Here is a 27,565-nt window from a genome sequence, read left to right on the forward strand (position 1 = left end):
GTCTAATTTTATTCGAATTGCTTGAGATATGGTGTTCCATGCTTCTTCGAAGACCTTCCAAAGATCATCTCATCTATTGCCATTCTTTTTTACTTTTGCTTTCTCTAAACAGTTCTATATAGTGAAATTATACTGCAAAGCGAACTTTTAAGTCTATCATTCCATGTACAACAGGACTCCCTCCCATTTATTTTATAAAAGTTCTAATTTTAACAGATGCTTTATATCACTTACTGGTCTTGCTGTAGGGACAACAAGGTGGATTACAATTTATACAGTCAATATAACATCATTTTGACCCAAAACCACATAAATTGAACTGAACCTCCTCCAAGCTTTAGTGTTTCCTCTCAAGAAATGTTGTTTGAAATGACTGTTCACCATTTCACAAACACTGACATTGATGTAACTGAAACTTAATAACTTTCTCTGTACCTGATAATGCTTCAGATATCACACTTAGGCTGAACTGAGCAATATCACTCAGCTCTTTTCCTTCTTTGTGTAGATGGGTGATATTCTACTGAGGTTTTAGCCAGTATTAAGCTAAATAATTCTATCTGAGCTGTTTTTTTGTGGTAAAAAGGAGCCTTTTAACTTCACAGCTACTACTTGAACCCTACATTTTGGCTGCTCGTGTATAGTTTACCTTCAGCTGTTCTGACCATGTTTTCTTTTAAATTCTGATAGATATGAATTAAAAATTGTTAAATGGCAAGCTTAGTTTCATCTCACTCATTAACACATGCATTGCAGGGCATCTGCTAAGCAAATAAAGAGAAAACAACATATACCTTCAGACTTCTGCACAACCGTGAACATTTAGTATGCCACCCATTTCCTGGAACTATTCACCTATTTAAGCAGAGTTCACGTCAAAAACCATAAGCAGTCACTGGGTGCCCACTTTCATGTCATTCCACATATATAGAGACACGATTAATACTAAAAAAACTGCAGAGTCAGTGTTTTGTCAGATTAAGTCACAGCATGACAAAGCCACAGGATGCAGGGTTCTGTTGTAATTCTTCATAAAATGGGCTCGATTATCCTGAGAAACAAACATGGCAGTAGGAGTCATGCCGTGATGCTTGGTCCGGCCCATACCAACTGTTGCCAGCTGCTTGAAATGAAGGCAGGAGCTGGGCTGCCCCAGCAGGTCTAGACGGTGGTACAGCAGCTTGCTGCTGGGCACAGTGTTGAGGTTCTTCAGCTGTTTCACAGGGATCTCCGGCTGCACGTACACAATGCACAGGAAGAAGGATGTGTCCTGGACCTAGAAAAGAGGACACGCTTTGTAAGACAGGCAAAGCCAGAGGCAGCCTTTGGATCAATAAGTCACCACTATTACCCAGATAAGAAAAATAAGGCAAAAGACATAAGAATGTTATATAATCAGACTATGGATCTTTCTAAAAATAGAGTCTTGCCCATCCAGGGACATTCTTTATTTCTGAACCTGTTATGTCATTTTGGATTCTAAACGCATCAAAGGTCACATTCAGTCTTCTAAACTGATTGTATTCATTTATTGATTACAAAAGTACAACAGAAAATAGAGTGAACACTTTTCAAGTCTTTTCTACACTGACTAAGCAGTGTAGCCTTTTCAGGGAATTTAGGTCTTCCTGTTGAACTTATTGCATTATCTGTGACTTAAACATTCGTGTTTCTGAGCAATCCAGACTGGAAAGCAGAGCCAGGACAGTTGGTAAAGACAAAAAAGTGGAAAAAAACACAGAATCCTAACAAAGGCAATGGCTAGTATTTTTTTTTTGCAGACACATGTAATCATAAGAGAGATAAGATAAGATTCTAATTCTTAGTGTGGTTAATGAGTTAAACCCCCAATGAAAGTACTATTTAAGTACCCAGTGCAACACAAGAAGAAAAATACCAATTCTAAATATCAATAGAGCAGAATATCCTTCTAAAAATGCATTCTATTCATTAAAATCACAAAGCACTCCATTAATTTAAGGGAAAACATTGCAATTTTCTCAAGAATGAACAGCTTTGATTAAAGTACAATATACTTATTGACATTTCTCAATAATTAAAAAAAATCATCTGAACACCATCCCTACGTGAATGAGACAATGCTAACTAATATTAATAAATATCGGACAATATATAAAAATACTTTATGCTGAGTGCATCGTAATAAAAAATGTCAAGTTAATTTTGTAATGAAGGGATTCCAAACTTGCAAGTCTGAAACTCATGGCCTTTTTCAAAACCAGAATTCCTAAGCATTGTTATAATATTCACTGGTAGCATACCAATTTCCAGGCATAGCTCACGTTGTAAGCATCTCTGCTGGTGTCACGGAGCCTGTTCATGTGCCATGACAGTGAGGAATTAATTGGCACTTCGATGATCTGGCTGCCAAGAGGGACGCTAAAAAGAAAACCACAAAAACTTTTAATACTCAACTCCACAGTTTCGCGGGGCAGCATAGAGATGTAGTTAAGACTCTGAGTCATTACCAGAGAATGATGGGTTCAAAAACCCACTGCAGATAGTTGTAATGGATATAGCTTGCAACAGTATCTTTGACCAAACCACTATACCTGAATAGATGTCATATCTTGTGTAAAAAGGCTACTGGTATTGCTGAACTAAACTAGCCCACCCTGAGAGGAGTGTTGAACACTCAGTATGCTTAACAGGACAGAAACTAGGACAGGTTCCAATGCCAATGAACCAGTAGGCTTCTGGTATATACTGAGAGTTCTTCAAAAGCTAGACCTCTCACAAAAGAAAGCACAGTATGTCTCCAGCTGATTTATGTGTTCAAAAGCCCCTTTTACCCTTAGTTATCAGCTCATTCCATCTCAGGCTGCCTGAGGTACTGTGCCCCTTTGGATCGGAGCTCATAAGCTAATCGCAAGATGGGGCTGTAAATCTCTGTCTTTCATTTTCCTTACTGTATAAACATGTGCACATCTGCAGCAAGCTGAACACAGCACAAATAATATTACCTCGATTGGCACGGGACACAGCTGCAGCTTGATGGGATTATGATTATCTCTGCCTACCTGAGAATGTTCTGCCGTACCAGCTCGAAGCCAGGAATATTCTCATAGTGGATGATGTCAGTGTGGAGAGGGGGTTCAGTCATCAAGTAAGGTCTTGTGAGTGATGGGTGCATGAGAGTATAGCCTGGAAAAAACAGCAAAGAGCAGTCAGGGTGGTCCTGTCTGTAGGGGAGTCTGGCAAGCTGCTAATGTTCCTGAAGTGGCCTGTGAAGCTCCTGTCCTCCTCTATATTGCTGCTTCTACAGCACAAAAGAAGGCCTGTCTGGAATAGTGCCAGATCTGCACCCGGTGAAGGACAGTGACTGAAATACACAGCAGCAGTTTTTAATACATCCTAAAAACAGAGGCCTCTCTTTAAAAGAAAGCACTTATTTTAATGAGGTAATTTGCTTAAAAATTACCTTCTTCAAATTCACAGCAGCAGAAAACAGATGTGCCCCTCATTATCTTGTTTTGGCTTTTTCATAAGGTATTGCGATTTTTTTTTTCTTGAAAGGAGAGGGGGTGGTCTAGTTTTTAATAAAACCTACAACGGAGTTTAAAGCCACTTTAGCTAAAAAAAAAACCCCAACACATTTCTTTCATGAGTACCCAGAGATTATGAAACCTTTCGGGTTTTTAAATCTTTAACGGTGAGGAAAAAAACAAGTTGGAAAATCTAACATTTTAAAAGTCACATTGCTTCAGAGTATCGTTAGCTTTGACTTAGCCTTTGTGCCAATACTTTTTAGTGACATGAAACATGGTATATTATTGCAGTGTCCTGCTAATTATTTTAATCCTGTTGAGCTGTGAAAACCTGATGTAGGTTCTGGTGCTCAGATATTTTGTTATGGAAAAGATTTTCCTCCAGTTTGTTCTTTCAGGTTTTTGGATTCCTATTTAGTCAAGCTAGACAAGCCTCTCAGATCACACTTCTTAAATGCAACCTATTCATTAGAACCCAGCAACAGAATAATAAAGTCTCCAGTTACAGTCCACAATACCAAGGCTTTGGTCTATTCGAAAAACCAACCTTTGTTGTCTATGAGAAAGGTGTAAGATGCCATCGAGTCCTGGTAGTAGGTTACATCTTCCAGTATGTAAGCCAGATTTACATCAACTCCCACAATTCCCAGTAACAAGTTGCCAAAGTAGCATGGTCGGCTTACTGTCATAATGAAGCCTGAAGCGAGAAAGAAAAACACATGAATCAAACTTTCCAGAACTCCCAGTCACAAAAAAGTCCCCCAAGACCCTCTTTTATAAAAGCCGGATAAGTTTTTCTTCCATTTCTAAGCAACACACACCGTCTCCCATCTGGTCTGCATATGGAAGGCTGAAGACAGCCATGTCGATCATCCGGTTGGGCAGGTTGATGTAGAAGCGGCCCACAGTGGTCTCCAGGTTGCTCAGCTGGTTCAGGACCATCATGCTGCCCTTGACGACAGGGAGATCAGTGCGGTCTGGAACACCATACTTCACCGAGTTCTGCTCCGCGAGGTCTCGCAGAAAAGCCAGCTGCTTTAGTCCTGTCACACCCTCTACAGAAAAAAAGAGCAAATGGTAGAAACTAATAAAATTATCTGTCTCAAGCTGAATCCAATACAAACACTATAGGTTTACATAAACAGCTACCCTTGTTCTGACTTTTACATGAAAGGCATACCTTGTAATAGTAATCAGATATGGCCATATATTACCAAAGCTTATAGCTTTTCTGTTACTTTTGGAACTCCCTCCTGTCTTAGGTCTAGGAAACATTTTAAAAACCATGCCTTTAAACATTTTCAACACATTTTAATTTTATTGAAGTGTTTTAAATTTCAGATGAACTGCCCACAGGTTATTTGCAAGTCACGCATTCCTTTCAGCTGTTTAGAATGGACAGAGGAATAAACACTTGAAACGGGATGCAAATTCATTCTGATAATTTAAACTTCAGCTTTTTCAAGGGTAACGCTCTTATAACAAGGGCCTCCACATCCTTCAATAAATGAAACAGACAGCTTTGATGCGGCTGCTCTTTTTTCTGGTCCAGTGTTCCTCACCCTAATTTCATATTGAAAAGTAATTTATTTGAACAGATGACAAAGAGGTATCATGCAGAGATTAGGCCAGGATATAAGTGAGCTGAATGCAACACAACAGAGGTATAAAAAAAAAGGAACTTGGAACAAATAATACAGACAAAATTAAAAAAATGAAAGTACCAGATAGGAGCTGCAGGGAGTACCAAGTTCTAACTTCAAAAATCATCATGCAATCTCAGTTTTTAGTTTTATAAAAGTTCATAAGTTTTTTTGCACGTATTATACTTCAGTCTCTTCATAAATGATTTGCAATATCGAAATAATTTCCAACTAATACAATGTGTCACACAGATAAGTACTATTAAGTGGACCTGACCGTCTGTTTTCATTATCGGTTTCACCTTAACTGCTGTTCCGATGTCTTGAAGGAAACACTAGGAATACCACAGCACAAAGATATATGATATCAACCAGATTGTTTAACCTATGATCAGAACTTTATTATGCAAACCTAAACCTAATGGGTTTAAATTAAACTGGACAAACGCCCCAAATCATCACTAAACGGCAACACCTTACCATTCATGAGAGCATAGGTCAGGATCATGACAGAATTGTTGAGATAGCCGTTCTCCTCCTTCACTACACTGAGGGTGGCCTTCTTTTCATCCTCGGAGGAATCTCTGGATGTTGTTCCTGATGAGAGGTAGATTATCACCATATCTGTGTCTGCAGAGAAGAAAAACACTTTAGCCCACGACCTCCTTAGCATGTCCACACAAATGTGGCAAAATACAGGGGCCACATGAACTGGTGTGCTAGACTCATGTGTTGTTTAATTCATAGCGATAATCACTGCAGAAAAGCCAATCTCAGTGTCACCTGTGGGCACATACACTAATCTGACAGGGATCTGTATCTTCATGTTGTCCATGTTAAGAATAGGACTGGAGATGAAACCTTTACAAACTGAAGTACTTCTCTTTTTTACCATAATTCTTTTTTGACACGATTGTTAGTTGCACTCTTTGTTTTTATTCCAACAGACAATTTCGCATTTAATGGCAATTATCAAGTCACTTTGCCTTCACTACACTTACCAGTAAAGTAAAAAGTATTCTTTACACTGAGTTGAGGACGATGCTTTAATAACTATAATGCTTTTAAAAAAACTGTGCTTGTTATTACTATTCCCTATACATATCTACATTCTGTTTAAAAAGATAAATCTGGTTGAATTTTTAAAAACAGAAAATAACCCTATGGGACTGGTGATCAGTATTATCTGTAACTCTGCTTAAAGGAGTGTTTTATCCGAGGAACAGAATTGGCAATTTTAAATGGGTATAATTAAAAATGTACACTGAAAATGAAGAACCTTAACTATAATATTCACAAAGATTCAGTCGGGTAACATCTTACTTGTTTGTTGCCTGGTTACATTGCAAGTGTTCCTGATCAGCTGAAAAGCCTTCTTGAAGCCCATGGCATGCTGGGTAGAACTGTCTGACGCTTTGATGTTGTTCACAAATGAGGCCATTTTTCTCTTGGTCTCACTGGTGGCCGGAGAAAGAAATGTCTTGTAGCACTGGTCAAGAGAACATGCCCGAACAGTGTCTGCCACTGTTAGTACAGAGATCTAGAAATAAAAGTACACAAAACAGATGCATAATGAATTTTTGAATGCTTACTAAGCTATTCTTAATTAATAACCTCCAGTAAAGAAACCAATCAAATATTCAGTGCAACTCATGACCATTGAGCTGGTGTTCTTAAATTCACTGTAAAAAAGAAGACATGATTTCACTGGCGTAGTGTCTTGAAAAGGAACTGGGTTGAGTCCTAGTGTATTAGTGACTACTTAGAAAACTCCCAAAGGTTTTGGAAAGAGAAATTAAACTTATAAAAACTAATAGTCATGCAAAACAGGTCGTGTTTAGTTTCTGCTCATAAGACCCCTTTTTATATGTTTAAAGATAATGAAAAAGTTCAGTTGAGCCAAAACAGAGCATCATTTTCACTGTACACATCTGTGGAGTGGGTTATTTTACAGGTGTTTGAATATCATATCTACTGAATATTTGTACTGTAAACCACAATCTCCCAGAGAATAGGTAGTCATGCTTAACAATTAGGTTCAGAATAAACTGTTGGCATGATAGCCACACATTAAAGGACAATGATTTATTACAGGACAATTACTGTATGTCATGCAGAAAAAGGACAACAAATACAAGTAATGACAAAACAAACAACACTCTCAGATGTTTAAAAAAACCTAACATAGTAATTCTGCCAAAAAAATAAAAGAATAAAAATTCACCTTGTCATGTTCGTCGATGGAGTTTAAAATGATTAGTGCAGCATCTTTAGCAATTTGAAGTTGAGTGTCTGTGACTGAAGCCCCATGATCAATAATGACAACGATGTGTTTGGACTGTGGGCGCACGGCTGACACATATACAGGCCTGAAAAAAAAGAAAGAAGCAACGCATGTAGGTTAAATATGCCCCGTAAATAAAAGAAATGATGCACATAAAGCAATTTAATTTTTTTCCTGCCCACTACAAGTTGGTCAAGGACATTCTATTGCCAGTTCATCTGAGGCAGTCTGTTTAATCGATTCACAGTTGCAAAATTTACCAATCCATGATTAGTATCAGATCTTCCTCTTACAGAAGCTGTGTGACACTCTGGGACTGTGACAAACACAGTTAGTTAAGATTTACCTTTAACTGGCCTTTTTTGCAGTGTTTGCAGATGGATCTACATGTATATTATTTAGATTACTTTTTATTTAGTTGCAATACTCCCATTTTGTGAATCATTATAGCACATTTAGAATATTCTAAATGCATGCATTTTGCCACACATGCAGTATGAAAACAGATATAATTCTCGCTCTAGAGCCTACGTTGGGATTTTTACACACCTTCACATGATATGCTTCAACAGCATACTCAGCTAAAAAGCACTGCTTGCTAAAGAATAAACAGTGTCTTACTGTAAAGTCAGATTTCATTGTAACATTGACCTAGAGTGGTAGCATGTTCCTCTCTGTAACACTTGAACATCTACAGCTGATCATTTCCTTTTTTAAATCTTCAACAGAAAAGGGCAGAATTGTAAAGAGGCCACACTGAACCACACAGAAGACAAAAGTCTCAAGAAGGATTTTCCTCCATGTCTGCCTTCCTGTCCAGAGCCTATAATCACTGGTGTCGCCGATGAGAAAAGGAGGGCGTTTTTATTTAAGACTCTTTTGCACAGCACAGAAATTATTCCTTAGAAATAGCTCAATGACATGGGAGGGCAACATTTAAGCACTCCAAAACACCGCTCTGAGCTTCACTAATAAGTAATGCAAGTTCAAACATTTTAAAATAAAAAAAACAGATTAAAAGAGGCCTTTTGTCTTTATAGTACAGTCAAGGTTTTGCAAAATACATGATATTGTACAACCATTACTTTCACAGTTTTATTTGTCCTACAGGAAACGGGGGGCATGTCATTAGAATACAACACACCACATGTTTCAGCACATTCTGAAGAAATATGCTCGCTACATTTCCCATGCTTCTGTACACAAACCCTAAAAGTGTTGCATGTTAAAAACCTTAAGGAGGCGACAGAAAACAAACTCCATACCTGCTGCGATGCTCGTAGGTACCCTTGCAGTGGAACTTGTGGGCAGGAAACACAGTGAAAATGCCTTCTTCTGAGCTAAAGTACTGCCACTTAATCCCTGGGTTGGATTTGAGGTTGTCAGCCAGAACTGAAAGACAAAATAAGACAGATGAATAGGATGCTCAGAATGACATACTTTGTTTACAGGAACAGAAAATCAATACTCAGCTTCACCCATTGCTAAAATAAATACTGAAATTCAGTCTGCAGCAAGTTCGTCTTCATTGTTTTTAAAATATATTGCACTTGAACACTATGACATCACAATTTGGAGGAACCTGGCACAGTCAAAGACTAGGGTTCTGATCAAGCAAACTATTCAAAACAGCAGGCAAATTAAACCAACAAGTTGTACCAGAACAAGCAGCAAAGCAAGAGACTCCCTAATCACAAAAATGATGGATACTATGAATAAGGATTAACATGATATCCTGAATATCATCAGAAGAAAAACATCTAAAGCAGACTAGAAGCTGCTGTAAAAAATAAGGCATTCAGTTTAGTGTCCAGTAAAAGTTCTGGCTGTTTAATATGCAGCACATATAAGTGCCCCTAACCACCCAAATTTAAAAAATAAAAATGTTTTTGAAACAGAAATGAAATGTTCCAGTATGTAAGGGTTAATTAAAAGTACAAAGTAGTTTGTGTTGTGCCTATGCACATTTTCACAGTGTTGAATGTAATGTAAGCTGTGGAATAGTTTGCCCTTTGGAACCTCAAGCTTTATAGGTTTAAAATTGTCAAACTCATAAAATACACCTCCATATATTAAAAGACACTATTATCCACTGTAAATATAAGAGCTTGAACACAATCGGAGGACAGCCGAGTTCAAGTGGATCTGTAATCCTGCAGAAGCAGTGGGAGCAGCTGGAGTTTGTTGGGAAAGGAATGGCTAACAGCTGGAAGATTCAGAGGTATGTGGTGCTTGAGACCAACTTAACAGGACTTAAAACTGCATTGAAAAGTCAGACAGCACTCAGACAATCCATGGCAGCTCTTCCTATGCGTATCATTTTCCATTTGAAAGGCTTTATTTAGTCTCTGGGGTGTCTTGAAAGGGCTGCTGTTTGATTAAAACAGAAAAGCTTTTTAAAAATTAATTACAAATTTTCCTTTCAACACTACATTGCAAATGTGTATAATGTGAGATTCAGACCTAGCAAAAATTATGCTCTGTAGACGCACAGATGTGTTTGAAAAGCATGCATTTGAATATTAGATGGCACGTTTTTCATCCTGAAGATGGAGTCAAAGTAGTTTTGCGGCTGCAAAGCACAAAGGAGAGATTATGGACAAATGGCTCAGATGACCCAGAAACAAAGTCAAATAAACAACTCCAAAATAAAGCCAAGAAAAACAAACAAGGTTTATCTTTTCAGGGACTCACTGCTAGGATAAGATCACATTTCCCAAAATGCACACTTCCTTCACTCACAGCAGAGTGAAAGAACAACAACCACAGCGTTAGGACTGATACAGCACTAGAATGTATCTTTTTTTCAACTGTGGATAATTCAGCCCTGAAGTCCTGCCTCAGTCCGTGTTAACAAGTTCAAATTATCAGCTCTTTACAAACAACTACACGCAGAGCCCACTGAACTCTTCCGCACAGCATAATGCCCAGCTCCTCACACCACTGAGATTTTTAAAATAAATTGTTTTCTGTAAAGACATCTACATAGACCTGTGCCATATAACAGAAAACTTAACAGATGTAGCTCATCTGTAAAATGTCACAACTCTTATCCAAAGAGAGTTTTACGTGGATGAACAGGAAAGCAAAGCAATGGAAAAGTAAAACAGAAAAGCAATGGGAAAAAAATCTCTCAACTCTTCTGTGAATCAGGCAAAATTTCATAATTGATACAAAGAGTGTAGAGTTTGACCACAAATATAAAAACCAGTCTAAATCAGACATCTGCAACCACTGCATAACTTGCATATTAATATTTAAGTCCCAATGCCTGGGTACTACTGTTCTACTGATAAACTGTTAAGATGAATGAATTCATCTCAAGATGAATTATATTTATTTTGCCAGTAATCACATTACTTACAAATATGAGCAAACGTCATTCTATTAACACCAGGAGACTCTTGCTCGTGCCACGCAGAGAAAGCAAAACTGAAAATCCTACTATGTGCATACGCAGAAAGATTTTGGGGTGTTGATAAGGAAGAGGGGAAAAAAACACATTCTCTGGCCCTAAATACAAGACCTATAGCAACACTGAAGAATTTAAGACTAAACTGTAGAGACTAAAGTTGGCAGATTTGTCTTCAACCTCCATTCATTGTTTTCTTTCCTGTTTTGCCCTCTTGTCAGCTGCACTTTGTCTTTCACCATTATGGGTTAGTTCCTCACTTGGGCCTTCATGACAAATTATATACAATAGCCAAGTGCCTGGAGCAGAGCAGATCTTAAGGAAATAAACACAGAGAACGGGCCAGTCTGTGTAAAGTTTATGTTACAACTCAGCAATTGAGAAAGATAACTGAGGAAAATGGGAGGAATGAGGCTTCCAGTTCTAATGTGGACCTCTTGGTTACACCAGAAGAGGGATGTCAAGGCAAGAATATTAAGCATCTATTCTGCTGAATATCACTTATTGTTTAAACAAGGCAAAAGTTGACCTCCGTTAGAAATTATAGGAAAGGTAGGGGGTGTTTTATTTTTAACTTTTTCTAGAAAAAAAATACTTGGTGGCAAAATGAAGAAGACAAATGTCTCCCAGTTTTTAACCCTTTCCGTCTGGGAGAAGAGTCAATTTCCGCCTGGTAAGATGTAATATCTCTGGAAGTGCATACAGTAGAAACCTGGTTTATGGCTTAAATTAAAGTTAAACTTTGCAATTTATAGTGCGTAGGTAGTGGTTCCTGAATATATTATAAAAAGATACACTAAAAGACAGAGAGCATCCGAATGTCTAAAGAAAGGAAATCAACTCAAATGTCAAAGATCTTTACATTGTTTCCACTTCAAAACAAAAAATGGCTTAGAATGCATAATAAGTTTACAATTGCAAAACTCAAGGGGACAATGTTTTATTACACATTTAGCAGCATTGGCCTACCTCTTTTTACTAATATCGAAGCCTTTTATTGAAAAATAACTCATTTTATAGGAATAACCGGTCCTGCAAAGCGTGTTGCCATGATGTTGTCGCACAAGTAGTCACGTCTGCTACACAGCCTGTAGTGTGGTGCTGGGGAGCTTGGGACACAACAAGACAGGGCCCTCACCTGAGTTGAGGTCCCGTCCGGGGTTGAATGCTCGGCTGTTCACTGTGGTAGAAAGCCTGTCACAGCTGATGGTTTTGGAGACATTCGTGTTGAAATTCCCATCAAAACTGAAAACGAAAAAAAGCATTATTTGAACATGGCACTTCTTATTACCTGTCCCAAAAACATTTAAGAATTAGTACAAGATATTGTCAGAAGGCTTGAAGTTGGCATAGTTCACCCTGTTAAACCATGGGGGAGAAGCTGGCAAACTTTTTTTTTTAAATTAAAACATTAGTAAATATGTAGATGGTTAATTTTTTTTAGATTTCCGAGATAACCGTTTGACAGGTTACATTTGTTTCTTCTCTCGGGTCTCGGGAGGTCTGCTTTTTAACAACATATTTGTGGTCAGACCTTGCATTCTGTTTGTGTAATGTAGAACAGAGAACAGTGCCCTCTGTGGGTGATGTACAGCCCTCATTCCAATATTGTTCTGGGACTTTGCAGCATCTGGCTGCATTTACAAACCTCATGATTAATTACATCACTAATTTACTAGGAAAAGAATCTTTGAACGGTGCAGTTACTGAGAAGAAGCACTTTTGAATTAGAAATATATCTCCAATACTGGAGAATGAAACTACATATGGGAGACTACATGGAACTGGACCATATCTATTATGCTTTTGCATGAATTCAGTGAAATGAACAAGAACCAACATTTTAACACCAGATGTCTTCTCATCTCTGGGTCACACCAGACACAATATCTTCATAACAGTGTCCACATGCCACAGTATCTTCACAGAACATGATCTGGTTAGAACTAAAACCTCTTCCCAATTCAGGAAACCCTTTCAAAAGGCAAAAGCTAAGTTGAGGAAAACCTGATCTGGAAAATCAAAGGGAAAGCAGAAAATATTTTCTTCTCATATGGAAGTAATAACCTAAATTAGAGAGAAATGTTTAAACGTTTCCCTGGATAGCCACTTATAGATGTTGCCGTGCTCAACCCACCGCCCCCCTTATGCACTTGCTAATTGAAACTCCGTTCCCTCCCTTCCACCTCCTCGAACCCCTCTCCCCCCCCAAAAAAAAAAAAATCCTCAAGGCTTCCGACCTTGACCACGGGACAGAGAATATCGGATTGCACTCGGACTCGACCGCTCCGAGTGCTCCAGATAAATAGCTGGCGGAAAGTCAGTTTTTCGAGAGAAGTCACATCGCGGCATTGTTTCCAGGCTGCCTCGGTTCTCTTTAATGAATAGCTGATCGAAAGAGCGTCTCGAGGGAGCAGCAAGCACCACGTCTCCCACTTTGATCTCGTCCCCACAGAGAGCTTCTCTCCCCGCGCTCGCCGGCGAGATGCTTGCTTGATTGACGGCCGCTCTGATGTACAAAACGCTTTGAACTTCAGACATTTAATTCCCATCAGGCTCCAGTCATTATTATTCTCCTTCAACACGGTTTACACGTGGGGGCTAAGGAAATGTGGAAGATAAAAAATACATTTGCAAGCTCTTTGAATTTTACATCAAAAAAATCCCTTCAAGCGGGTTTTTTTTCCCGTTGATTTGGATTCACCATGTAAATCAAGCTCTTGAAAAACAAGCTCAGTCGAGCAAAAAAAAAACCTAAAATAAAAAATAACACTCCCTGAACCCGTCTTTAGTTTAGAGGCTTGAAGTATGTGTAGCATCTTCAACAAAATCATCTCTGGATACTTTTTGTTTCTCTGCATTTTTATTTTCCAGTTTCTTGGGGCTTTTGAAGCTGAAGCTGGGAATTTTTGTTGTGACAGGTTCTTATAAACAAAGAAAAATAAACAGTACCATATAGAAAATGTTTCATTTTTCAGTTCTGTATGCTGCTGTATAGGAAAGCTACAATAGGACAGTTTCCTTCCTGGGCAAAAATATTTTATAGTAGCTGTAGCTAGTGGAAAAAGAAAAACTAAACTATAAAACACAATCATTATTTCTTCATTTTGAATTAATAAAAATTATGAAAGCTTAAGCAGGATTATCTATAAATAACTGCCTGTAAGAAATGTACTTCCTAGGGATATGTATCTGTCCAAAAGCTAATGTAGTGGTTCTTTTTCTTTAGATGGAGAGAACATGCTCATTCCACAGTAAGTGAAGTGGGATGACAATTCATTTGTATCTGATAGAACCAATTAATGTTATTTAAACAGCAAACAGAAAGCTCAGTGGAGATTAAACTCAGAGTACCAGCCACACAGCAACTACAGAGATTTTTAGTCTTTTCTATAGAATGCTTAACTATCATCTTCCTTAACCCTTGCAGTACAAATAAAAACACCTAGTTATCAGTCTGTATGAGCCTTTGAAGGTATTAGTTTTTGACAACAAGAAAGACTAAACAGAACAGGGCTTATTTCAACACCAAGATTTTCGATTAAACCTAAAATGGAATTTACTTTTGAGCACAGGAAGCAACTAGGACACTTCCTCTCACACAGCATGAAGAAAAGATAATAATTTACTCAAAGAACAGTTTGGAGAGTCATACTATTGGTTAATCACTTGACAGCTATATTGCTGCATTTTCAAAGCAAAGAGCTGTGAGATTAACTTGCCAATAGCTGCTGGTAAGCAAGGTTCATACTGTACGTATGTGGTTCACATAACTCACACAAATGTGTAGGCACATATCTTCGCCTGTTAAAGCATCTCAAGGCTAAGCAACTTAACTAAATAAAAGCAGTACACAGTAGTAATGATTAAAGCATTCCGTTGCTCGTTATCATTGGCTGAGTCCACAGAAAATTGACAAAGCTGACCTCAGACGAACATTAGGAAGTAAATTAAGAATAAGACATCCTATAGCATGCGTAACATCTTACTCACGCTCAACCATGCCACTGGCCATAATACACAAAGCAGTGGTATCTGTTGCCTCTTAGACTCAAAACCACAGGAGTATAGAACAGAGAAGGCTTGTTTACAATTAGGTTCTTCATGCCCTGTTCTAACTCCGACTGTTTTTTCCTGATACATGCGTGTGCAACAGAAAATAATAAAAGCATTAAAAGAATACCATATGTTGCCTCTATTTAAATCCCAGCACCACCAAAAAATTACAAATTCTTTACTGGGCTAAGAGCTCTATGAGACAAAACAACACAAGCCACAAGTCTGCAGTGAGAACCTCAAAAAGCCATGCTTGTTGAATATTTCAAGACAATCACACACTGAAAAGCACGCTCACCAAGTCAAAACAAGAGCAGAGAATTTTGACAGCTGCTCCTGCTGTGACCTGCACTGGTATGAGCTACGCTCCTACCAGTGGGGTTTCAACTTTGTCAATTGTTTGCACTGCCTCACCTGAAAATGAGTAGTTATGTGTTCCCACATCGCAAAATAGCTCTCTACAGAAAAGTACAAATTTGCATTCCTTCAGAAGGCCTAATTTGTGTAAAACAGCATGAATTAGATCCTTAAATGAAAAAGTAGTAAACTGCATTACAGGAAAATACCTATTTGGCACCCTCCCCTCCAAAATACTCAACAAGATTAATTTTGGCTCTCATGATTTTGACAATGGAAAAGATATTTGTCACCAGACTACCTTTTAAATATCAATCTTTTTTAATTACTCTCTTTTCCTGGAAAGGATAATCTCAAAACACTTATTAGAAGGAAGTCACAACATGAAGAGCTGTATACTATTGATTGTTTCCCACAGAATACTCCACTCAAACATCACATCCTACTTATACCTCATTCCTCCAGCCATTCCCTACCACCACCACCACCACCCCCCCCCCATCTTTTCTTGCTTTGTTGCAGAATAATACCAGGATCTGTCAGAATAAAATCCTGGGCTGGATTTCATAGGCATCAGATCAAATTAGCTTTTAGGTCAAATGGTAGAGTCATACTACACATGCTGAATAAGTTGTGGTTCTGTGAAGAAAGGGGCCTGAGGATTGTGATAAATCTTTCTGTGTCTGAGGTTAGAGATAATGCAATCAAAATGCAATTAAGCATGAGTAAGGAACCGCAATGTGGATATGTGAAGATAAGGTTAAAAGTACACCTTGTGGTTGGGAGTCCCAAGTGAACTCCATCCGTGTGCTGACTTTTGAAAACAGATGCTGTATTTTGAGGCTTACAAGAACCGTAGAAGTTCTACTAGCTATGATAAGGGCGTCACTGCCATGGAGAGTTAATCGTTATGCTCAATGCCCTGTTTTCCATTCGAGATAAATTACCCATACAGATCAGTGACTGCACAGTGCAGTGTGCACATAGTATAAAGTGTAAAAAGAAAAATATTTTTATCACCTTTGTTCAAAATAATTAGTGGCAAAGTAGGAATACTTTAGCCTAAATCTAGTTTTTAAAAGACAACATGAGGTCTTTTGTTCACCCTATACATTTCATAGCTTCTCCTTCAAAAGAATCATAAAACGTAATTAAAAATATACTATGCAATATATGAAATTAAAAAACAAGGATCTGTTTTTGTTGTAATTCAGTTTATACTGGCAGCATCAATTTTTGTCTTTTCCAAAATCAGCCACCTTCTACAGCCTCATTATGTAAACAGCCGATTTCACCTTCTCAAATTTCTCAAACAGTTTCTCAAATTATGCAACAATTAAACAAGCATCACCAATTGCATTTTATTTTTATCCGCCAATGTAACTGCATTATTCACAGGCATTCTTCTTCAGGATTACGAAACTGAAATAACTGTAAACTGTGTCTTTACTAACTAATAATGTCCACTAGAAACTTGAATACATTTCCAAGCATTAACATATAGTAATAGCTCCAGTCTAGAAGAGTTTTATCTCACGTGACCAACAATTAAAGAGCAGGCTCATGGGGTAAAACTGGTGTCCGTAATCACATCACTGAGCCTATTAAAGGCCCAGATAGAGCACAACTGAAACTGTGCATCCCTGTGTTAATGAATGGTGCCCTTGGGCAGTAAACTCACTCCATCATTGAGGGGGGAATGGTGCAGCAGTCTTGAATGGCTGTCAAAGGGGATGTCAGGTGGGCAGTGTATGATGCTTCCACAACCTGCTTGTTCCTGTTCACCACATCCAGGTACCGGTTAAACTTCTCCCGGATCTTTTTGGCCAGCTGCAATGCAAAAAACACACACAGGTCACTTGCAGTGATTCAATACCAGTTGCCATGAGGGGTCTTGGGTTCTTTCTAAAGTCACACTTCACGCTAAAACACAGAGCACAGAGACGTGTCAATGATGCATGACACCAGGCAGAATACAGAAAAACTGTTATAGTTTGTAGTCTTAGAACAAAGAACCACAAAGACATAGTTGCATGTTTGCATTGTATTTTTCTCTTTGGCATCGGTTAAACAGGATAGTGCAAATAATTGAATTAATATATTAAAATAAGTCAGAAGTTGGGAGTTTGCAGCATTTGTAGCAGCCGAATGTCCAAAGCTCAAATAAATTTAGGAAGGGATGTAAGCTGTTCCTACAGGATCCACATACTGTGGTATTCAAAGCTGTATTTTTCCTAATTTCATCTTGAGCCAAGCAAAATGTATCCAGTGATATAAAACCATTCTCTGTTTCCACGGCTTTCAGAACGGCCCTTCAGAAAGGAAGCCAACAAAAGCTTTAAAATAAAATTCATCAACATCACATGTCTTAGGGAAAACAAGTCCTGACTTCAAACGCTGACAAATTTCCCTCTGCATTGTCATTGGCTTCACACTTCATCATAATTTGAGGCAGGTTCACAAAGGCAAATAGAGTTCGCAAGTGACAATGAAAAAAAGCGCACTGCTCAAGCCTCAATAGCTTCAATTTCAGACATGTAGTTCAATTACAGGATCCCAAAGGGAAGCCCGAACTGAATGGCCATGGCTGTTTAAGTGAAACTGATTTATTCAATAACATATTCCCTGTGGACTCATTAATAACCTAGCCACCTTCAATCTCAGTTTTGAAAACTCAACACAGTGCAGCGTGTTTAAACCACAACCAGCTTAAACCCAGCCACTCGTTAAGGCATTGGATTATGGTGAATAGTCATCAAACCAAAGCAATGGTCTTTCCTTTCCTCATTACCTGCCATTTACAATGTGTATGAAGTGAAGAGCCAAGAACATTCTCTAGGTTGTCTTTTCTCCCTGACTTCCTGGTTATTGCTTATATACAGCAGCAGATGAACTCCAGGGAGATGACTGGAAACAGCAGATGTCTTCATATTTATTAGTATCTGAAAACCCACTAGGTAGTAAAGTATTTAAATATTCAAAAGCAGGAATGGGTAACCATTGCCCTTAAGAGACTTATGACTCTCTGGTGTTTATTCAAACCCTGATCTTAGTTTGATTAAAACGGTTATCTGGGATTAAAACCACCTGTTTTGAGGTCTATCCATACCTGAACTAGTCCTGTTTTTTTTTTAAATCAAGACCTATTACACACAATAAGAAAACTATGTCATTTGGTCAGCTTTCTCCCCAGGTGTGTTGTACAGCAGGAGAATCATCTGCGGTGTCTGTATGAAAGATTGGACATAGCACCTCAGGATCAGGATCAGCAACATCAGGATCTCCGCTTGCCAACAATGGAGACAGGAATCTTAATGACAAGCAATTCTGTCACCACCCCAGCAACTGCTAACAGTTAGTCCACCACTTTCCATTGATCCAAATTGTCAGATTACTTCCCCACTGAATGCTGTCCATATCGCTGTGACATTGAGCTGGTCACCTCACTCCAGCTGCTCTAACAAGGTCAACCTTCAGAAATGTCACAGGCACTTGAAAGCTGGTAAAACTCTCACTTTTCATGGCACAGTGACTCTGCTTTAACAACTGAGCATTCTTCTGGGGCAGAAGCAAGGCTTTCAGTACGCCAGTACCGTATAAGAAACCTACCTACTTCACTAGACTGCTGCTGCCACCTCTCCACATGGGGGAAAAAGGTAAAAAAAAAAGCGTGTTTTTAAACTTTACAGTTTCAATACAATTTCTGTTTTGAAAATTGATTTCGGACAGGGCCGTTTTGAAGCCTCTGCTTCCGTCCTAGAACTGATGCGATCTGCTGCCTTACTGCATTGTTTTTCGGAAAAATAAAAAAAACAGTGCCGTGTTTCAACATAGTTACAGCTTTCCACAACTGCATGCATGATAAACTATTACGATGAACTAAAAAATTAAGTACTCAGAGGAATTTTCCCTTGATTAATAACATTCATTGAGTTCAGACTGAATTAACTAGTATTTAAAAAAAAACGAAAAAGTAGCTATGAGTGAAGGAATGCAATCCAAAACCAACGAAGGTGGAATGTGTGATGTAGTGGTTTTAACTGATGGATGTCCTTTTCCACAGACCTCCCAGTCTCCCATTTATTATGAATTCAAAGCCAACATAGACATCATTTAAAGGCCATGACCTAGTCAGTGTTTGGTTCGCAAAATTCATGCGAGGCATAAATAAGTGATGTAATATAGTACTCCTACATCTTATTTCTGCTATTCATAAAGTCAGCTGGGTAGTGGGAGAAGAGTCCAGCGGTGTAAATTAAGAGCTTTCATGGTTCAAGCCTCCATTTTACCACTCAAATATCAGTCTTTCAAATTGTAGACGCAGAGCAACGTCCTATCGTACGTGACTCCTGCTCTAGTTAACAATTATTGTCTCACCACATTTTCAAAAAAAGCAATCTTACAGACTTAGTTGTGCAATGCCATTTCAAGTGACGGCAAACTTGAGGGAAACAGCTTTTAAACATTAAGTATGGGAAACCTGCAAGGAAAACCAAGGTTACGGATGGGACCAGTAGGTGGCATTCTCTTCTCTGGGCCAGAAATTTGAAACCAATGCCCCCCTATGGCGACAGGGGACACTGCTGTACGAAGTGTAGTCGTTGGGAAAGCAACTGAAGACACAATAAATAGGGCATTAAAGTTTCCATGGTACTATCTGTCCTGTGTCCTAGCCAAATACTCAATCTGGGCCCCTAAAAAAAGGTCCCTCTTAATTAATCTGCCAAAAACATTTCTCACTTTCCACCTGATCTCCTGAGTAATGGAGGTACTATACCTCAGGTGTAGATCAACTCCTATATGTGAAGTTCTCTGTGATTCCTTCAAGGTGATATATAAAATATAAAATCCAAAGAATTATTATTGCTTGCCTGCTTATGCAGTATCCAACAACTTGAATTTTAAGGACGTGTGCAATGCAAACTGGTTTTGAATGTAAATGAAGCTTACATGACAACATTAAAACTAAAGCAGCACATCCAGTCACGCAAGTGAGTGAGAGGATGAGCAGTTTTCGTTTTCCCTCCGTCTTTGCTTTGTGAAAAAGGAGAGAAAAGGTCTACAGTTGGTTGCAGCTTTGTTGATTTTGTTGCCATGGTTTCTCGAGAGAGTTGAAATGGATTTATTACAATTGATCACAGTCTGACACAAAGATTTAAGATTGATTTACCTAATAGTGAAAAATAGTGTTACCCTCATTGTTATTAGAAGAAGTCATTCTTACAGATGTAGTACAGTATTCAGATCATATCACTTCACCATGAAAACAAGAAAAAATATCTGCTGCTCTTTGCTAGGTGACCAAGCTGAAACAAGTCCAATGGAAACTACTGGTCCCGCCTAAACCCTTCTAAATTAATGCACTGAGCAAACATAGTAAAGCATTACAAAAGCACTTAACTTCTTTGAATCTTTCATTTCACACAAATGCTGTAGGAGCACAATACTCAAGACTGAGAAAGATGGAATGTTTTCTTCTTTTTTTAACCATATGCACAGCTAAAATGTGAAACAACGGTGTGGACCTGTTGTTTGTGTTAAACAATACCCTTCAAGTCTCAAGGTTTATGTGTTTACCTCAATTTAGATATAAAACGCCTGAGAGCTGGATTTTTCTTTAATCAAGGCATAAACAAAATCACTGCCACTTACACTCATACATAAAAACTTTCACTTGCAAAGTGTAAATAGCTAATGGTATTGTAAGCAATGAACACAGTCCATATTCACAGAGGGTTTTAGTTAGGAAGCAAAAGATGTGCCTCATCTAATTTCCTACCTCGGGATCTTCAGACAGAATCTGAGACATGCACAGTGCTATCAGATCAGGGTAATTATTTATCAACTGAAAATGATTTTCAAGGGACAGAAATGATTGTGGCATTCACGCTATGTGAATCTAGCCCGAGATGTTCTGTGAACTTAAAAGTCACCAAAGGCTAATTTCCATCACTGGTCTCCAAGCAAGTATTGCACATAATCACCTTGCACTTGTAGTAGAACCAAGTGGGTATTTATTTGAACTATTCCCTTACATAGAATAGCCATGTGCTTCTCACTGTATGATAAGGAAGCACACGGACTTGTCAACAAATGGGGTGCTTTGCAGTGCAATTTATGGGCAGATATTCAGCAAAGGGGCAGCTTCAATGTTCTACTGCTGAGTAAAAGTTTCCTACCAAAATGGTATTATATTTCAATGTTGCATTCCTCTGTTTTATGAGCATTACCTACACCAGGAATAGAAGTGCAGCCAAAAGCTTTGAAAACCCTTCCTGGGAGACTTATCACTCAAGGTCAAAGCCAAGGAAGTGGCAAGGTATACTCTGCAAACTAATGTTAGCGGAGTGTGAATGATGTCTTTCGAGAATCACATCCAGACTACAGAGGTAGAAATTTGCAAGGCTGTGACTCACCTGCTGAACTTCTGTTTCACCGTTTGACGTTTTTTCAGTATACACAAAGGAGCTGAATATTCTCTGTAAAAAACAAAATAAAATACAGCAAATTAAATGCCTTTTCAAAAATGTAAAATTAAGGCCAACACGATCAATAATCTGGTCATGCAAACACAAAAAATGAAAAAAGTCCCATTAATACTAGGCACCAGCTCCTTGGAGCTGTGAGGCAGGATTAGAAGAGAAATTTCACCTGTCCCCTGTGGTGGAAAGACGGTTATTAAGAGATGGCCTCCTGAAGAAAAATCCCTTATCTGCTGTACTCATACTCTTCTGTTTCCAGAAGTTTTGCTCACCACCTAGGCAGATGTTTATATGAAGAATATTGGGCTGCAGAGGGAGTTTGCATCTTTGCTGAGTCCCATCAGCTCTGCTTGTTATTTTACAACTAATGATTGACTTCCTGGAATTAAGTTATTTTTGCAAATTGACACAATTTAGAATAATTATGTAGCCTATTCCTGAAGACTATGGACCTTCCTGGCGTACATAATTGCTAACAGACCTCCTGGTTCTGAGTAGACCAAGCCCATCAATATGCAACAGGGCCATTTGTATGCATGACTAAACTTGGTTTATTTTGAGTATATTCCCCAAGTACACAAAGTGGCCAGCTCTTCACAGCTATCACAGACAGTACAATATTCTGCATGCTTATGGACTAAAGAAAATACGCAGGACTGCTAACCCCAGTCTAATCCCCAAAGACCGCATTTTCTAAATAGGGTCCGAGACCCATTATTAGGGATGTGGGTTGGTCAGCACTCCAGTAGGTCTTTAACACAGACCCTTGAGATCTCCGACATCGGGAAAGAACAGGAACGCTTTCTCCAGGGCAAATGTGCAAGACTCCAGGACCACAGCTGCAGAAACAGATTAACCAAAAATCTGTTCCATCTCACCCGAGAGAGAGTCGGGTAATCTAAAACATTTAAAAAATCATTTACCTTATACAGGAAGCAGGTGTTTTTCTATCTACCGCTATACAGCAGTTTCGAAAAATGCTCCTTCGCTGTATACATTTTTTTTCTCCCTGAGCCGCTGTCAGGCAAATTACCGTGCATTTTTTTCCCTTCCACCCTGGAATTCACGGAGCCCACACTGTGCTACAAGAAGTTAAATAATCCCCCACAGACATCATTATAATTTAGCAGTTTTACGAAGACAGTCCCAATTAAGGTGAAAAAAATTGGAAGCTGCTGACGCCACCTATACCATGACACACACTTTCTCAGTAATGTAATACAGTGCTATTCTGCACAAGTACTTCTCAAAACTGCGGAAAGACTATTACAGTACTTCTCCTATATAGTAGGAGTCCTATGTAGCTCTTACTGAATCATGCAGCCTGTCATTTTTAAGATATCAACATGACATTTGAATTGGGATTTTGCTTGCTAAACAAAAGCAGTTACAAAACAGTGGAGTATGTATTACTACCGCTATGTGTTAATGAAATTAGCTGACTGGAAAAAACTCTTCAGTCAAGACTAAAACGCAATTGTAGATTTGGCACCTGTTGATAATGAGTCTATACCAAGTTCGATTGTTTAGCCTTTTCACAAGAAAAATACATCCTTCCTCTAAAAGCCAGTTCCAGTTTGTTCTATAAAATACACTGCTTGCTTAAGCTGTTCAACTTCCATGCAAAAGCTCATAATTAACACAATTAAAAATGATCCCCCGTGAACTAAGCTGATTTTTTTTTTAACTGATTTGATGACTCTCATAGTTATTGCCCATGCAAGGAAGAATTTCACAGCTTCAGAGAAGCCGAAACTTGAGCAGTCACAGAAACCCTTGGCCCGCTGACGAGATGACTCAGTGGACAGACGAGGAGGATTAATGTGTCTGGCACATTGTCCAGCCAGTGCTGGAGCTTCCTAAGAAAGGGCACCACAACACAGAGTGGCCCCCAACTCAAATGGCTTCAGTTATGTGGGGTTTCTTCACTGAAGCCTTTTTTACTCATAGTAGGGTTTTTTTCTTAATCAAATTAACACCCAACTGGTCAGTAGCCACAATATTCCAATTAAAAACAGGCAGAGTGCTAATGAGAGCTCTCGATCAGCCCTTTTCATAGTTCATTCCGTACAAGGGAGACAACCAGCACGCCCATTTCTTCCATTTCCCTCGACATTTCAAACCTCTCAGACATGTAATGGAACTGGAAAAGCATGAAAATGTTGTCAAAGTGCCCTCCTGCACCAATGATAAATGTACAACACCCCCTGCCTAGAAGTCTGACTTTATAACAATCATATACAGAAATCACATACTAAATGCATATGCCGTTCACATCCCTGCTAAATTAAATTAGCTCGCAACTGCTAATAATTTTGAAGATATCAAAAAATGTCAACATCACCTGAAATTTTTTCTTGGGATGCATACTGTACCTATTTGGACCTACTCCAAACACAGACACAAATGCTTGATTGATAGAGATCCTAACATCTCTTAGCTATTCACTACCTCCATAATATGGCTGCTCAGAAGCAGCACTCAACATCTTAGCTTAAAAGCGCACACACATGGCGAGAAAATAGATTCTTTAAATTACCCCACAAGAGTCAGAGGGTCTGAAGTATTTCCATTAAAAATGTGCAGCTGAAAGATAAACCTATTAGCAATTCAGCCATCTTCAAAGGCATGCCCAAAGCTGTAATCCACATTAATTTGGGATTGTACCAGCTAGTGAAAGGGTGCAATCACATAAAGCAGTTTGCAGATAAGGTTTCTTAATCCTCTCTTTAGGCTACATAATAATTGTCTTCTCATGGATCTGGGTTATTCCAAAGTTGCCCTGCCAGTAGCCATATTGATGATTGTGGCCCACTGAACCTCCAATAAATGCTGGCACTACTACCTTCACCACAAAAATCACAAAACTACACTCTTAACTTTTTAATTAAAAAGATTGGCCAGCCACACAGCCTGCCCTCGGTTTAAAGTCGGTCTTGGGCAGTTTGTCAGATGTTGAAAAAAAAGTAAACCAGATTTCCAGAAGCTGGGAGCCGAGAGTTCATACAGTCCAGCAGGGCAGGTTTATAAACTTTCAAGATAAAAGACCAGACAACAACTGGGACTCAGTCTAGAAAGGCTGTGTATCTCCAAGCGGCAGGTACATTTTTTTAAGCCAATAAGCTGCTTCCACACCACTACAAAGGGCCAGAGCTGTGAAAGCTGCATCCTTCCTTTGCCTCTGATGTGCCTTTTCATTGCATTTCTAAAGACATGACTACTCCTAAACCTACGCAAACCCCACAGCCATGCACCTGGGGATACCGCACAGCAGACACACACAGAAAGACACATCTACAATTCACCAGAAAAATTCTACATTTTGACAGGGGATTTTTTCCACTCTTCCAGTTGGACCAAGGAAGCGCCATTTTTCTGACTTTCAACAGCTGACATTTTAACGCAATCACTTAAAAAATACAGGAATGGTGAGGGCCTTTAACCTGCAATATGCTTGTAGTTTGAAACATCTTTTGTAGTTCCTTTCTTTAAGCCACCAAGAAAGTTAAACTTTCATACATAATAGTTATATCTCTTTGCATTCCGCATTTCTCCCATTTAACCACTTACTTTTAAATAGCAATTAGCAGCCCAATTATTATTTAAAAGAAATACTAAAGTTTTCACTGCTTTCTGAGTTAAGGATTATTTTTAATCCTTTATTTAACCAGATAAAGCAAAGACGAGTGCATTCACACTGATGAGGTGGGGATTTATACACACACAGGTGCACTATGAGAAGAGTACGTTGCTAAAAGGGACAACAACAGCATCACACCTGAGGGTTTAAACCCAAGACCCTCCAGAACTAATTACTACTGCACACTGCTTCCATAAAACTATAATGATATGTTTATAACTGTAATTAATCATAAATACTTTAACGCTATTCTTGAGATTCCCGTACACGACATAAATCTTCATTCTGCCGAAAAGAATATGTCTGGACAGCTCATTTAACTGCTGGCGAAAAATAAACACGCAACTGCAGAAAATCCACTCCAAGCTCAATTGTGAAACTACAGGAGTGAAATGCGAGTTGAACAGGCTCTAGGATTAGTGAGAAACGTCACCTGTAAGCTCTGCTTGATGGATGGATTGAGGCAAAACTCTCAGCGCTGGGAAGGTTTTTTAAAGGGTAACTAGTCTTGAAGGGGGGTTCAGCCCTGGTCTTAGAGGGCTGGTGTCTCTTCTCATACCCAGATAAACTAGCTGGTAATCCCAGCTCTTCAGGTACTGCTGCTTTAAAGAGACCTTGAAGAGACCCTGCAGAGACACTGGCCCTCCAGGATGCCAGGTGACAGAAAATAAAGCAGACAATGAAGGGTCGAATACCACACTTAAGCATTCATGATGCCACGTTTTCAAGCCAGCTCCAATATTTAAAAAAGGAGAACTGATTTTAAGTTGCAAGAATGCTGGACGGAGCTTTTGAAAAGTGGTCTCAACCCAGAAATAACAAACAGGAATAGTTCCTTCACATCAAGCTTTTTTTAAAAAAACTAGAAAAGCAGCTAAAATGTCTAGGCCTTTTAAGCCCCAAGGAGAATGCTATAATTAAATTACTTTTGGCAAACAAAAGTAAATTAACAACATTCAAATGGTCCACAAGTCAAGCTGAAACTAATTACTAACGAGTTTCTGGGTACAAAAGCAGACATGGAGGGAAGCCATCTGAGACAGATTCAGACACATCCTCTTACCATTAGGCCTGTGGTTCTCTTTCAGAACAATTAAAGTATTCAGAAAGTAAAACAAATAATAGGAGATAAAGATGGAAAATTTCTAGGGTATGGATCTAGTTACAAGCACGCACAGTCATTTCAGGATAAAACTATATGAAGACAATCTGGCCTTCCATTTTGATTACTGCAATTGACCAATTTACAGACTCTTACTAACAAATTAAGACGTAATAGCTAATAATCACATTAGAATACATGTAAATACACCAGACACGTATGATCCTAGGGTAGGAGAGGGTGGTTTTGATACTTCTTCATGAGCGACAATGATCCTAGGGTAGGAGAGGGTGGTTTTGTTACTTCTTCATGAGCGACAAATCATGTGCCCCCACCTCCAATGACATGTCCAAACCCACCCTTCCCATAATTCCCTCTGGGGTCAGTTATGGAAAGACAACTTTTGAAGATGTTGAAATGTAAAAGTTTTAGAGAGAAGGTTTTTCTAAGTCTGAAAAATAACCAGTGAAACAGTCGAAGGGTACTTGGGGGAGGGGTGTGGGGGAGACAAGACTGGAAAATTTGTTCCAGATGGAAGAAAAAGAACTTTCTTTTTTTTAAGGAATTCTGGCAAGTAAGAGCATTGCTAAGGGGTAGTCACAGCATGCATGTATTAAAATAATGGGTTTTGTTTTGAATCAAAATGAAAGCTCCCAGTGAAATTTGAAAAATGGATTAGTTTTTATAACTGCTACAAAAGACAAAGGACTGTAGGTCATAATTAATAAAACTGGCAACTCTATCAGAATACCCTTTTCAGACATTTCCACGAGAACGGTTTGGTTAACACTCAAAATGTCCCCAGGAATAAAAAAAGGCTTTTAGCCCCTTGGTTTCTCATATAAAGTTGGTAAAACTGGCAAAAAAAATTTGAAGGCTACTTGAGATATCCATAATGATACTCTGTCTAAACATACACTATCAAAACAATTTTTACATAAAAGTAAAATGAGACAAGTTAAAGAAAATACAAATAAATCCAGCAGTCCCAAGATCTGTTTTCTGGTGACCTGTGGGTTAATTGTCTCCTGCAGTGAAGGAGACAGCCACAGCAGACACCAGTCCTATAAACACAAAAAA

At 38.7% G+C, this 27,565-nt stretch overlaps 1 protein-coding gene across 1 annotated transcript in view; it reads right to left on the reverse strand.

Annotated features, from left to right (window-relative positions):
• Positions 1–27,565, reverse strand: part of cachd1 (cache domain containing 1) — a 73,201-nt gene that overhangs the window by 17,722 nt on the left and 27,914 nt on the right. Inside the window, exons 2-13 of the mRNA XM_088927797.1 lie at positions 21,678–21,740; positions 16,943–17,091; positions 11,987–12,093; positions 8,702–8,828; positions 7,377–7,521; positions 6,476–6,692; positions 5,633–5,782; positions 4,331–4,564; positions 4,057–4,206; positions 3,042–3,165; positions 2,283–2,400; positions 1,108–1,276 (exon numbers count right to left, since the gene is read on the reverse strand). Coding sequence (XP_088783923.1) covers positions 1,108–1,276; positions 2,283–2,400; positions 3,042–3,165; positions 4,057–4,206; positions 4,331–4,564; positions 5,633–5,782; positions 6,476–6,692; positions 7,377–7,521; positions 8,702–8,828; positions 11,987–12,093; positions 16,943–17,091; positions 21,678–21,740 — 1,753 coding nt within the window. The remainder of the gene's footprint in view (positions 1–1,107; positions 1,277–2,282; positions 2,401–3,041; positions 3,166–4,056; positions 4,207–4,330; positions 4,565–5,632; positions 5,783–6,475; positions 6,693–7,376; positions 7,522–8,701; positions 8,829–11,986; positions 12,094–16,942; positions 17,092–21,677; positions 21,741–27,565) is intronic.

Source organism: Atractosteus spatula, chromosome 11 (assembly GCF_055471065.1).
Source record: "Atractosteus spatula isolate fAtrSpa1 chromosome 11, fAtrSpa1.hap1, whole genome shotgun sequence".
NCBI lineage: Eukaryota > Metazoa > Chordata > Actinopteri > Semionotiformes > Lepisosteidae > Atractosteus > Atractosteus spatula.